Source organism: Manis pentadactyla, chromosome 1, assembly GCF_030020395.1.
Source record: "Manis pentadactyla isolate mManPen7 chromosome 1, mManPen7.hap1, whole genome shotgun sequence".
In the NCBI taxonomy this organism is placed as follows: Eukaryota; Metazoa; Chordata; class Mammalia; order Pholidota; family Manidae; genus Manis; species Manis pentadactyla.
This window is the reverse complement of record NC_080019.1, coordinates 135,003,714-135,019,355: the sequence shown is the minus strand read 5'-3', so window position 1 is coordinate 135,019,355 and position 15,642 is coordinate 135,003,714. Positions and strand designations below refer to the sequence as shown.

Below are 15,642 nucleotides of genomic sequence, written 5' to 3'. Positions count from 1 at the left end.
GGATTTAAACACTTCCACGAAGGTAATTTAATGTTTATCCAACTCTTGCAATCTATTTATGCATTGGTACAGATAATATTTCAAATCCAATTTTGAATTAATTAGGGCAGATAAGAAAACTAAAAATGATTTCTTTTACCTGTATAATTCACTTTAAATTCAAGGTGCATAATGGCCACATCATTGTCCTTTCTCCGTTTGTCATAATGTGGGTTTATAACAATTTGATCGATCAACCGAGTCACTATTTGAGGGGAAGTCAGATTTGATGTCATATGCAGGCCTAACACTGCTTTCCATGTAGATGTCCCTAAGTTTCTCCTAAAGATTATGAAAAAGAAGTGTAAGATTAAACTCTCCATCCACTGCAGTTACTTTCTGGGAATCTTTGTAATTTTTCAGAACTAGGTGTTCCTATCCTAATAAATTCTTGAATTTCTCTGAAGGATTTTCCTGTAAAAAGAGTTCTTTAATTTTCATTTTTTTCTGATCAGATCGCAGAATAAGCCTTAATTAGTGCTCATCTTTCTCACATCTCTGAAGTCATCTCTTGATCTCTAGGTCTAGACTGTGGTTTTCAACTTTGGTTTCACATTAGAATCACCAGGAGTACATTTAAATAACACTGTTACCTGTTTCTCCTTTCCTATCTTTGACTTAATGAGTCTGGGATGGAGGGGGGGAATTAAAATATATATATTTTTATTTTAAAATATATATATTTTAAAATATATATATTTTTAAAATATTATTAAAAAAAATAAAAATTTTAAAATATTATTTAAAAATAAAAAAAAATTTTTAAAATATATATATATATTAAAAAATATATTTATAGAACTTATAAATCTCCAAGTTCATGCTAATACATGGCCAGATTTGAGCAGCACTGCATTAGGTCACATTCTGCTGTGGAGACTGCGTCTTGTTCCCAGGTCTCCTCAGACAACCGCAGCAGCTGTAGGCACAAGGGCACCAAAGTAGGTAGATAGCTAGACACAGGCAGGCGGAGGGAGGGGGGCTGCAGCCCGGTGGAAGCTGGCTTCCATTCCGCACATTCTGTGTGAGCTGTTTCCACAGGCTGTCAGGGGGAGAATATAGATAACAGACTGGCCAAAACTGGCTAGTTACAACATGGAGAAGATGACCTTACCCCAAATCCATTACCAGAGTAAAAATCACATCCCTCCATCATTAGCATAGTAAAAATCACACCTCCCCACGCCACAACGGGTCCGATGGGGACCAAATATAGTAAAAAATCCTTCCACCTGACACCTGACGAGGGTGGAGCAGGCCCAAACTCAGAATCTAACTCCATCTGTTCCTTCAAACCTAGCCTCACTTGGTGAACATTCATCTCCCTTTATATAAAAAAAGGCTCCCTATTGTCTCCTAGGCAGGACTCCCCTCCAGGTCTGCCCATGCCAACTCTCTGGCATGTACTTTTGTCTTTCTCTAAAATCTCATTTTCCAAAAATCTTAAATGCTCACTGTTTTTTTGTTTTTTTTTTGCACCTATTCTTGAATTCTTTCTTGCAATGAGACCAAGGACCCATCTCCAGTAATAATGGAAAGAGGTTTAGGAGCATTCTGTTAGAGGGTCACTGAACTCACACAAGATAAGCAATAAAACCTATTATGATGTTTATAATCTAACATGAATTTGAGTATTTCCATATACAATGAACTTCATTAATGTACTTCCACATACAATATTGGATAAACATTGTTGTTACAGGCAGATTAAATTGGATTTGAAAGTATTAGGGGACTTCTAAATGTATTTGGCCTCCAACATCTTCAGGCCAAGAAATTACCAGGGAACAGCTGGAATTAAGCCATATTCACAATGAAGTCAAAATCCAATAACTGCAGTTATAGCAGAACTAATGACTTAATTCTTAATAGTCACAAATGCCTAGTTTAATGTGGGATTTCAAATGTTAAAATCCAAGTCATCTACAAATGTATAAAGGGCATGAGGTTTTTTTCAAGTACATCTGTCTATATTTTTATCTATCTATTCATTACTTTGTTATTTTTCCCAGATGATCATGTTTGATCAAGTAGTAGTCATCAGTAAAATCAGTGAGTGCCCCAGCATACAGTACAAATCCACTGATAACCACTCCATGTTAAAAATCTGTGGAAACTTACTTAAGTGCTTCATAGAAATATCATAACCCCCATTTATGAAGGATCTATTTTGTGCCAAGTACTCTGACCACATCATCTCATTGCATCCCTACCACAGTGCCATGGATTCTACAATTAGAATGTGCTGAGAGTTTAAATGGTAGGAGAGACACTTGAACTGGGACAGTCTGACTTGAGAGGCTGCATATGTACCAGGTGTGGGGGTGTCTCGTGTAGCTATGGGCAAGGTTCTGTGGAAGTGGCAAGAATATGTGGGAAGTGTTAGAGGGGCAGGAGGGAGAGACACAGCCTGCCATTGCATTATCTGGGCTCAGGGAGGATGTCTCTCCTGGAGTTCGTGCTAGCTCCTTGAACCTCCAGATGCTGGCCAGGAGGGCATTAGGTGCTGCAGAGGCCTTTTCACTTCCCTTCCCCAGGTCCTAGGAATCAGAACTTCAGCCAAGCTGAACATACTGGTAATTTCAGACATTCTGACCGCACCTCACTCCTACTGTGTCCTGGGACTCCCCTGTCCACCTAGGCCTATGAGGATTGGGGGTGGAGTAAAATCTCTTCCTTGGTGTCCTATATCTGAACTTCTTTCTCTGTCACATATTTAAGTATGTTTTCTAAAGCTTAGCTGGTCAGTGACATGTAACAGATAGTTATAATCTTTAATGAATTGTATGTCTCACATTAAATTTATGTATTTATTAACTATTTATAAAAAATAAATCTTATAATTGCCATACCATATTTCCTACTTTGCATTTAATTATATTTATCTATATATAATTACAGTTTGTATTGTAAGTATATTATTTATATAACCAATGAATTATATCAAAATTTATATATTTGCATTATTATAAGTTGCTTATATAAATAACATTATTATATTAATAGCATAACATTTAAATAATACCTACTAAAATTTTCTCAATGTGAATTTAGAGATACTTCTATGAAGTTAATAAAGTGCAAAACAATAGGATTGTCTCTTTAAATATCTCTTACATCTTTTATCTTTAGAAAAAAATCACATACAAGTTCAGAGAGATATGTGTATTTGCTATAGATTTAATCAAGGATAAAATATGCAGTAACTAAATCTCCAAATTCTTATCTTTTCTGTAAGTGCTGTATCTCATCTGAGATTATAAATATATAAATATAATTACTGATATGAGAGAGCATATAGGTAGCATAAAGTTGAGTAATCACCATTCTCCTCTCATTATTGTAAGAGTCTGAGTTAAAAATGAATACATGAACTATGAGCTGTGAAGATTAAACATACATGCTTCAAGCTACTGCTCTAATTAAATACAATTTAATCAATGTTAATCTGACACATTCTTAATGATTTCTATAATCACTATTGTGCTATATGTAAAATACTCTATTTTTCATGTTTTTATTTCTCCTGAATCTACAAGCAGTAGTATGGGAAGGAAATATCCCTCCAACATGTATTATTTGCATTTCTCTCTAAGTCCTGTTCCATAAACCTTTCCATGTCTTTGTACTTAACGCTTCCACCACAAGCACAACACTGACATGAACACCACTAGACCACTATATATCCTACTGTAATTTTAGTACCTTCTCTTGGAGGAAGAAGACTTACAGTCTTCTGGTTATAATGGTCCTCAAATTATATGAATCAGCTGAAGAATTTGCTAAACTTTCAGTTTTCCAGTTTTCACTCCAGAGATTCTAATTTGGATGTTTGGAGTGGGACCTAAGAATCTGTACTTCATAATCTTAATTGAGATATTCAATAATACAGAAACCTCCCTAGCTTTCCCATTTACCTGAAGTTGAGATGGAAGAAGAAAGCCTTCAGAGAAACCATTGCAGATAAAGAGAAGGGACGTCTTATGTTTAAAAAATTTCTTGTCTGAAAGCATCTACATTCTCGTGAAGTTATAGGACAGAAGACAGTCGGGAATGGGAAAAGAATATAACTCCATTGGATAGGCAAGTCCCTACCCAGCAGAGGCAAAGAGAATGGAAACATGGCACCTTTATGTAGAAGTTGGCTGAATTCCTGCTGCATTTCACTGTTGCCTGCCCTGTCCAAATGAAATGTTTTTCTCAGTAGAAAGGGAAAGAAAGGTGCAGATTGGGAGCAAATAGACATACACTGTTGACTTCTGTAACCTCGATGACTAGTACACTTAGAACACAGGTACTCAATAGATACTGCACTGGATGGGGTTAACTAATGCTATAATGTCACTATGTTTCCATGTGCTGGTATGTAAGCAGCTCAGTGCTCAGAGCATTTGGGTGTCCATTTGTAAGCGGGATTTTCATTGTGGTAGGAAGTAAATATGGCAAGATAATTATAGAGCAACACAATTTGCTAAAAGAAAAAAAGGCAGAGCCAAGATGGCGGCGTGAGTAGAGCAATGGAAATCTCCTCCCAAAACCACATATATCTATGAAAATATAACAAAGACAACTCTTCCTAGAATAGAGACCAGAGGACACAGAACAACATCCAAACCACATCCACACCTGCAAGAACCCAGCGCCTCGTGAAGGGGCAGCGCGAGCCAGGCCACGCCCATAGCAACAGCGGAGATAAACTCCATAGCAGCCAGGCCGGAAGCAGAAGCCCTGTATGCATGCAGCTGCCCAGCACAAGCCACTAGAGGTCGCTGTTCTCCCAGGAGAGGAGGGCCACAAACCAACAAGAAGGGAAGTTCTTCCAGCCGTCACTCGTCCCAGCTCTGCAAACTATTTCTATCATCATGAAAAGGCAAATTAGAGGCAAACCAAGATCACAGAGGCAATGCCAGAGAAGGAGACAGACCTAACCAGTCTTCCTGAAAAAGAATTCAAAATAAAAATCATGAAGATGCTGATGGAGATGCAGAGAAAAATGCAAGAGAAATGGGATGAAGTCCGGAGAGAGATCACAGATACCAGGAAGGAGATTACAGAAGTGAAACAAACCCTGGAACGATTTATAAGCAGAATGGATAAGATGCAAGAGGCCATTGAAGGAATAGAAACCAGAGAACAGGAACACATAGAAGCTGACATAGAGAGAGATAAAAGGATCTCCAGGAACGAAACAATACTAAGAGAACTGTGTGACCAATCCAAAAGGAACAATATCTGTATTATAGGGGTACCAGAAGAAGAATAGAGAGGAAAAGGGATAGAAAGTGTCTTTGAAGAAATAATTGCTGAAAACTTCCCCAAACTGGGGGAGGAAATAAACGAACAGACCACGGAAATACACAGAACCCCCAAAAGAAAGGATCCAAGGAGGACAACACCAAGACACATAATAATTAAAATGACAAGGATCAGGGACAAGGAAAGAGTTTTAAAGGCAGCTAGAGAGAAAAAGGTCACCTATAAAGGAAAACCCATCAGGCTAACATCAGACTTCTTGACAGAAACCCTACAGGCCAGAAGAGAATGGCTTGATATATTTAATACAATGAAACAGAAGGGCCTTGAACCAAGGATGCTGTATCCAGCATGACTATCATTTAAATATAATGGCAGGATTAAACAATTCCCAGACAAGCAAAAGCTGAGGGAATTTGCTTCCCACAAACCACCTCTACAGGGCATCTTACAGGGACTGCTCTAGAGGGGAGCACTCCTAAAAAGAGCACAAAACAAAACACCCAACATATGAAGAAATGAGGAGGAGGAATAAGAAGGGAGAGAAGAAAAGAATCTCCAGACAGTGTATATAACAGCTCAATAAGTGAGCTAAGTTAGGCAGTAAGATACTAAAGAGGCTAACCTTGAACCTTTGGTAACCACGAATTTAAAGCCTGCATTGGCAATAAGTACATAACTCTCAATAGTCACCCTAAATGTAAATGGACTGAATGCACCAATCAAAAGACACAGAGTAATAGAATGGATAAAAAAGGAAGACCCATCTATATGCTGCTTACAAGAAACTCACCTCAAAACCAAAGACATGCACAGACTTAAAGTCAAGGGATGGAAAAACATATTTCAGGCAAACAACAGCAAGAAGAAAGCAGGGGTTGAGGTACTAATATCAGACAAAATAGACTTCAAAACAAAGAAAGTAACAAGAGATAAAGAAGGACACTACATAATGATAAAGGGCTCAGTCAAACAAGAGGATATAACCATTCTAAATATATATGCACCCAACACAGGAGCACCAGCATATGTGAAACAAATACTAATAGAACTAAAGGGGGAAATAGACTGCAATGGATTCATTTTAGGAGACTTCAACACAACACTCACCCCAAAGGATAGATACACCGGGCAGAAAATAAGTAAGGACACAGAGGCACTGAACAACACACTAGAACAGATGGACCTAATAGACATCTATAGAACTCTACATCCAAAAGCAACAGGATATGCATTCTTCTCAAGTGCACATGGAACATTCTCCAGAATAGACCACATGCTAGGCCACAAAAAGAGGCTCAGTAAATTCCAAAATATTGAAATTCTACCAACCAATTTTTCAGACCAGAAAGGTATAACCTAGAAATAAATTCTACAAAGAAAACAAAAAGGCTCATAAACACATGGAGGCTTAACAACATGCTCCTAAATAATCAATGGATCAACGAACAAATCAAAATAGAGATCAAGGAATATATAGAAAAATACGACAACAGCAACACAAAGCCCCAACTTCTGTGGGAAGCAGCGAAAGCAGTCTTAAGAGGAAAGTATATAGCGATCCAGGCACACTTGAAGAAGGAAGAGCAATCCCAAATGAATAGTCTAACATCACAATTATCGAAACTGGAAAAAGAACAAATGAGGCCTAAAGTCAGCAGAAGGAGGGACATAATAAAGATCAGAGAAGAAATAAACAAAACTGAGAAGAATAAAACAATAGCAAAAATCAACGAAACCAAGAGCTGGTTCTTTGAGAAAATAAACACAATAGATAAGCCTCTAGCCAAACTTATTATGAGAAAAAGAGAATCAACACAAATCAACAGAATCAGAAATGAGAATGGAAAAATCACAACAGACTCCACAGAAATACAAAGAATTATTAAAGACTACTATGAAAACCGATATGCCAACAAGCTGGAAAACCTAGAAGAAATGGACAAATTCCTAGAAAAATACAACCTTCCAAGACTGACCAAGGAAGAAACACAAAAGTTAAACAAACCAATTACGAGCAAAGAAATTGAAATGGTAATCAAAAAAGTACCGAAGAACAAAACCCCCGGGCTGGACGGTTTTACCTAGGAATTCTATCAGACACAAAGAGAAGATATAATACCCATTCTCCTTAAAGTTTTCCAAAAAATAGAAGAGGAGGGAATACTCCCAAACTCATTCTATGAAGCCAACATCACCCTAATACCAAAACCAGGCTAAGACCCCACCAAAAAAGAAAATTATAGACCAATATCCCTGGTGAATGTAGATGCTAAAATACTCAATAAAATATTAGCAAACCGAATTCAGCAGTATATCAAAAGGATCATACACCACGACCAAGTGGGATTCATCCCAGGGATGCAAGGATGGTACAACATTCAAAAATCCATCAACATCATCCACCACGTCAACAAAAAGAAAGACAAAAACCACATGATCATCTCCATAGATGCTGAAAAAGCATTTGACAAAATTCAACATCCATTCATGATAAAAACTCTCAGCAAAATGGGAATAGAGGGCAAGTACCTCAACATAATAAAGGCCATATATGATAAACCCACAGCCAACATCAAACTGAACAGCAAGAAGCTGAAAGCTTTTCCTCTGAAATCGGGAACTAGACAGGGATGCCCACTCTCCCCACTGTTATTTAACATAGTACTGGAGGTCCTAGCCAAGGCAATCAGACAAAACAAAGAAATACAAGGAATCCAGATTGGTAAAGAAGAAGTTAAACTGTCACTATTTGCAGATGATATGATATTGTACGTGTAAAACCCTAAAGACTCCACTCCAAAACTACTAGAACTGATATCGGAATACAGCAAAGTTGCAGGATACAAAATTAACACACAGAAATCTGTAGCTTTCCTATACAGTAACAATGAACCAATAGAAAGAGAAATCAGGAAAACAATTCCATTCACAATAGCATCAAAAAGAATAAAATACCTAGGAATAAACCTAACCAAAGAAGTGAAAGACCTATACCCTGAAAACTACTAGTCACTCTTAAGAGAAATTAAAGGGGACACTAACAAATTGAAACTCATCCCATGCTCATGGGTAGGAAGAATTAATGTCATCAAAATGGCCATCCTGCCCAAAGCAATATACAGATTTGATGCAATCCCTATCAAATTACCAGCAACATTCTTCCATGAACTGGAACAAATAATTCAAAAATTCATATGGAAACACCAAAGACCCCGAATAGCCAAAGCAATCCTGAGAAAGAAGAATAAAGTAGGGGGGATCTCCCTCCCCAGTTTCAAGCTCTACTATAAAGCCATAATAATCAAGACAATTTGGTACTGGCACAAGAACAGAGCCACAGACCAGTGGAACAGACTAGAGACTCCAGACATTAACCCAAACATATATGGTCAATTAATATTTGATAAAGGAGCCATGGACATACAATGGCGAAATGACAGTCTCTTCAACAGATGGTGCTGGCATAACTGGACAGCTACATGTAGGAGAATGAAACTGGACCATCGTCTAACCCCATATACAAAAGTAAACTCAAAATGGATCAAAGACCTGAATGTAAGTCATGAAACCATAAAACACTTAGAAAAAAACATAGGCAAAAACCTTTTAGACATAAACATGAGTGACCTCTTCTTGAACATATCTCCCCAGGCAAGGAAAACAACAGCAAAAATGAACAAGTGGGACTATATTAAGCTGAAAAGCTTCTGTACAGCAAAAGACACCATCAATAGAACAAAACGGAACCCTACAGTATGGGAGAATATATTTGTAAATGACAGATCCGATAAAGGCTTGACGTCCAAAATATATAAAGAGCTCACCCACCTCAACAAACAAAAAACAAACAATCCACTTAAAAAATGGGCAGAGGAACTGAACAGACAGTTCTCCAAGAAAGAAATACAGATATCCAACAGACACATGAAAAGATGTTCTGCATCGCTAATTATCGGGGAAATGCAAATTAAAACTACAATGAGATATCACCTCACACCAGTAAAGATGGCTACCATCGAAAAGACAAACAACAACAAATGTTGGCGAGGCTGTGGAACCCTCCTACACTGCTGTTGGGAATGTAAGTTAGTTCAACCACTGTGGAAAGCAGTATGGAGGTTCCTCAAAATGCTTAAAATAATCTTACCATTTGACCCAGGAATTCCACTCCTAGGAATTTACCCTAAGAACGCAGCACTCAAGTTTGAAAAAGACAGATGCACCCCTATGTTTATTGCAGCACTATTTACAATAGCCAAGAATTGGAAGCAACCTAAGTGTCCATTGGTAGATGATTGGATAAAGAAAATGTGGTTCATATACACAATGGAATATTACTCAGCCATAAGAAGAAAACAAATCTTACCATTTGCAACAACATGGATGGAGCTAGAGGGTATTATGCTCAGTGAAATAAGCCTAGCAGAGAAAGAGAAATACCAAATGATTTCACTCATCTGTGGAATATAAGAACAAAGGAAAAACTGAAAGAACAAAACAGCAGCAGAATCACAGAACCCAGGAATGGACTAACAGCAGTTCCTGTGTGGTAACCTCCAATAAGTTCTTCACAATGGTATAAAGGGCATATCAAAGTGTGGGCAAAGGGTCTGTTTGTGTTTATACAGAGGATCAAAGCCCAATTTGGCTACCCAGAAAATGAAATAAGATATGATATGAAGAAGAAGTTCCAACATCACCATACTCTGGAAGAGTCATTCCAGAAGATGATCATCAAAAAACGTCAACAAAGATCCTGGCGCTGTTGCAGTTGTAGCTGCATTCATCCCACTGCTTCCTGGAATTGCCATTGGAATGAAGAAGGAGATATCTAAGCTGGTCTGTACATACAGTAAAATTACAAATTTGACTGGATCTATACTGTTGGAACTCAACAGCGCTCCAAAATCTTGAGACTACAGACTATCTACTGTTAAAAGAACATATGGGATGTGAACAGTTCCCAAGAATGTGTTGTTTTAAATTGTCTGATTTTTCTCAAACTATTCAAATTCAGTTAGACAATATCCATCATATCATAGATAAGTTTTCACAAATGCTTAGGGTGCCTAACTGGTTTTCTTGGCTTCACGGGAGATGGCTGGTAATTATAGATCTGCTTTGGGTATGTAACTGTATTCCTATTATGTTAATGTGTGTGCGCAATTTAATTAGTAGTTTAAAACCTATACATGCTTAAGTTACTCTACAAGAAGATATGTCAAAGAAATAATCAATCTTCCCATGTTTTCTTCCACCTGCTACTTCTATAGCTTTTCTTCTTCCTTCCTAATTACAACCCTTAAGTAGAATTCGTGCCTCATATCAAATTTACCGAGTATCATAATTCTTCCAAGTGGTAAAGATACCTCAAGACAAATGCTGGGCATAAAACCCACAGGGCATAAATCTGTAAAGGAGTAAAAAGCTAACCTTTTCAAACAATATGGCTTCTCTCTCACTTACCAACTTTACATTTCCCTGTATGGCCCCGGAAGATGACTGGTTAGCCAGAGACGGGTAAGATTCCTCAAGGGAGGAACAACCTAAGACAGGCACAGTCGCAGGGGGGCCATCAGGTGAGAAATTGGGGATCAACAGAAGTGAGGCTTAGAACCTCACCCCCCCTGTTTTGAGAGAAATCTTCTGCATCCGTGGATGTTTTGTTGCTCTTGTCTAGCTTGGATTAATACTTAGCCTATAGGCACACACCTGATCATCTACATTTGCTTTCTTACAGCACTAAACTATGTTTTCTACCTTTATCTTGCATCTACCTACCACTTCAGCATTTTATTAAAAAAATAAAATAAAATAAAATAATAATAATAATAATAATAATAATAATAATAATAATGGAGAAATGTGGGATTCACATATAAATCAAGTATAAAAATCAAACAAATATTCATATCTGACCTGATTGTTTATAGTTCATAATGCGTGATCAAAACCAAAAGTTTCTGTTATGACTGCCCTTGTTCTGTTCACCATGTAAGAACTTATTCACTATGTAAGAATTTGTTTACAATGTAAAAAATAAATAAATAAATAAATAAAAGAAAAAAAATCAGTGGGGATCATAGTTGTAAGTTGAAATGTTTTTTTCTGTTCTACCAGTGCCAAAGGTAGCATTTTAGTTAAGTTTGCCCTTACCAACTCCAATGTTTGCCTCTATTACTTATCTTACTTCTGCTCTCTATTATTGTTTTCCACTGCATGGAGAAAGGATTCCTAGGAAGGTGACCAGTTCCAACTGTTAAGACAAGTAAAAATTAGAATTTGAATATGGTGTAGTAGTCAGAAAGTAAGAAAGTTTTCAAGAATATGAGGAGTAATTTTAAAAGAACAAAGGAGCCAGATTAAATGGCATAATACAGTCCAGTCTCAACAATTTAAGCATCATATAATAATCATAATCATTATCCTAGTTAATAAAATAAATTATTAATTATATGCCATGAGCCCATAATGAAACTCAAATGAGAAAAATTAAAGTATCTAAAAGGTAGTTGTATTGTCAAAGGACAGTGAACAGCAGGGATATGTTTAACAATTATTCCTTTTTTATGAGTAATGACAAGAGTTTTAAACAAATACATGTTTTTATTTTAATTACCTAAGTAGAAATCTATTTTAAAAATAGAGGTATGCACTTGCTTGTTGAAATGCAAGAAAAAGAAGTATGTACAGGGAACCAGGAGTAAGACAAATAGTCCTCAGCATTATTTGACCTGGTAGATTTTTTCTAGTTATATATGGAATCATCTTTGAATGCCTTTCTTCACTTGACTTCAAGGAATCTCCATGCATTTGTGAATTTATTTTCATTTTACTCTTCTTTTCCTCAGTCTTTTTCCCAGCTCTTTTTCTTCTCAAAATCTAAATATTAGAATACTTCAGCATTCTGCCTTTCGCTGCCTTCTCTTTTCCCTTTACATAAACTCCATAGATGATTTAATCTGATGCCACACTTTAAATACCAGCAATATCCTGGAAACTTCCAAATTTGTATTTCAGTTCTTGAACTCTAGACTCACATGCCCACATGCCAGTTGGCCAATGCATTTGGATTCTAAATAGGAAGTTCCAAACTTAATATAAAAATTGAGAACTCTTATTCTCCCAGCAACCATTTCTCCTCCTTTTCCTTGTTTCAGTAAAGGAGATGAACACTCGCCCTGTCGCTCATACTCAAATCCTTGATTCTACCCTTTTCCTTACTGCTTATCTGTCAGTGACTCTTACCATCTGAACTTTCTAATGAGGTCCAGCCCTTCATCCAGCTTCCTTGGCCAAGATTCTAGAGCTGCCATTGTTCCTTTCTCACTGGTCTCCCTGATTTCACTATTGCTGCTTCTGGCAGACTCATCTCCATGCAGCAGCCTGGTTAGATACTGTCACTCTCAGCCTCCCAAATGGTCTCTCGTCCCACTCACCATGGCCTCCTAGGGTCCGGTCCTGCTCACATTCCCGATTTCGTTCCCACTCCCTGCCAGTCACTTCTGACTAGCCACAACAGCAGGGCTTCTTGACGAGAACAGGCCTGCCTCACTCCTACCCCACCTTTATGTTACCAGCAATTGTTGCAAGTTTCTCTCTCATTTCTTTAGATCGTCCTTCAGTTTTTATTCATTCCATGAAGCTTTCTCCAACCACCATATTGAAGTCAAGCCCCTTGCTCCTGCCATTCTCTTTGTTTGCACCACCTTTATGTTTCTTTATTGCACTTATCACTCCCTAAAATAAAATGTTTATTTGAATGTTTTCCAGCCCTCACCTATAATATAATCATTATTAGGGTAAGAACTTTGTTGGTCTGTACAGCATTATTATCCCCAAAACCTGTAACAATGCTTGTCTTGGGATATGTGTTCGTAAGTATCATTTGCCTGAATGAAAAGATAAAAAGCAGCAATCCACGAGCAGGAAAGATGGCACCCCCAGGGGGCACACATGATAGTGAGGGAAAGAGGGGGAATTGCATATCAAACCATTGGGTAAAATAAGGAAAAGGAAGATCCAATAATGTGATTCAAGATGATGAATTAGTTCTTAAAGTAGAAGTAACTTTAGGGATCTGAAATTCTCTGTGACTTCTAGGAAATAAACCTTCTGAGGGGACTAATAATTATAATGAGATACCTGCTAATAAGAAACATGTTATTAAAGTGGTTGCCAGAGGAGTGGGGAGGGACGATGCATGAAATGGGTAAAGAGAGTAAAAATAAAAAAAAATATGTTATTAAAATAATGCTGAAAGAATAGCATGAAGTAAATGGGTTACATAATATGCACCAAAGGAGACTTAAGGAATATATGGTTTTAAGGGGGAGACATCAGAGTGGAACTTGATAAAATCTATGAGAAAGGTATAAATCTAAAATGTCCTAGTGATACAGTAAGAGAATTTTAACAAAAGGATAACTAGCAGCTCAAACTTGAAATACCTTAAAAAAGGAACCAAGACCTATTATCACCATAAACCAACATCACTAACATAATCTTGAAACCTCTACTGGCCTAAGAAATGCTCTTCATCTTTTTGATTTGCAGAAATTGCTATTATCTTGTATCTTGTATTATCATTATAGTATCTCTGCAACCTATAGGGGATAATATATTAGTTATTAGCCTACCCTCCTGAAGCCATAAGAATAGGTAGATAAATAGACAAACCCATGATGTTTATATTTTAGAGTAGGTTTAAGTAGAAATGGAATAATTTTCTAATTACAATATTGGTTTATATTCAGTATCCTAGTTCTATTTAAAATGTTCGAGGCAATTGAAAGAATCTAAATTTTATGTTGTAATAGAAATATCAGTTAAGTAATGTTATTTTATAATTAATGCCTAGCTGTTTAAAAAGTTTGCCTCAAAACTTTATTAGCTATATCAGTTTAATTAATTTAGCATTTAATAAAGCACAAACAGTAGTGTATATTTCTTGCAATACCCCAAAAACACCTCCTATATGAAATTATCTATTTCAGGAGTGCTAACGCCTATTTCAAGGAATTGTTTCAAAAAAGAATGAGGTAATTATGATGCATTTGGTCTTCCCTGAAGAGCTAAATCAAAGAATGGAAGATTGGCAATAGGCCTCTCTATGAATAATTTCATCACTGATATATGTCTATTCAATGGATGTCATCCAGACCATAAATCTGTACATGGCTTCCCACCCAGGACACTGAACAGTGGTTGTTTCTGGAAGCAGGGCTGGTGATTGACCAGGAAGAGGTCTAAGAGAACTTTCCAGGTTATGGAAACGTTTTAAGTCTTGATGGTTGTGTGGGTTACACAGATGTACGCACTTTCAATGCTCATCAAACTGTACACTTAAAAATATGCATTTTGCTACAAGTCATCAGAAAAAAAAGGAAAACAAAATATTAAACTCTGTTTAGTTTGCTTTACACAGTAGTGTGGTTAGTAATTCTCAAACCACTTTTTGTGTTCTATTCTAAGATTGAGCAAATATGTAAATATTTTTTGGATAGTAGAAACAAGGTTTATCCTATTAGAGACAAGAGTTACAAATATGGAAGGAGAAAAGACTAGAATGTGCCCTGTGCTTTTTTCTTTGAATTGGACCTATCATTTTGGGTTCACATTTGTAGGTATATAGCTGTGTTCAATGAGAGGGACCCAGAAGAGCACACACCAGCCATAGCCAGGAGCACACGAGAGCTTGTTTTGTAAAATGTAGAAGGAACTCAAATTAGCTAAGTGGAATTGGTGTTTCTTATAAAAAACTTGATTTGGGGGCCAGGGCAGGGAGAGCTCAAGATGAACCTGCAACATCTTATTTTGCTGGAAAGCAAAGAAGTTCTCAGGGATTGGGAGTCTATCAGGCCAATAAGGGAGCAAGCTTTAAGGGTTTCCCCAGATATAAGGGCTTTTTATAAAATAACTTGCTTATATTAACAAAAAAAACCAAAGTCAAAGGGGAAAGAAAGGCTGTAAAACAAAGATAGAAAGGCTGACAGGCTTTCCCAGATTAAAGAAGATGAATGAGGCACAGCAACTAAATGCAGTGCATTATCCTGGACTGGTTCTTGGGTGGCAAACATACAAACAAGCCAAAAATGTTGCAAAGGGCATATTTGGGACAACTGACAAAAATGAATACATTCTGTAGCTTAAATAACTGTAATATGTTGATGTTAAATTTCCATGATTTTCGGTGATTGTATGGGAAAAGATCTTCGCTCTTAGTAAAAATACAGGGAACAATGTCTAACCCAATTATCAAATGATTCAGAAAAGAAGTAATTTCTCCAGATTGGAGAGAATGAAAGAATGACAAGAAAGATTTCATAACATGAAATGTCAACAATT

The 15,642-nt window shown here is 37.0% G+C and overlaps 1 protein-coding gene across 1 annotated transcript in view; it reads right to left on the bottom strand.

Annotated features, from left to right (window-relative positions):
* Positions 1 to 15,642, bottom strand: part of TMPRSS15 (transmembrane serine protease 15) — a 128,660-nt gene that overhangs the window by 9,051 nt on the left and 103,967 nt on the right. Inside the window, exon 22 of the mRNA XM_036881556.2 lies at positions 140 to 321. Within this exon, the coding sequence (XP_036737451.2) occupies positions 140 to 321 (182 nt within the window). The remainder of the gene's footprint in view (positions 1 to 139; positions 322 to 15,642) is intronic.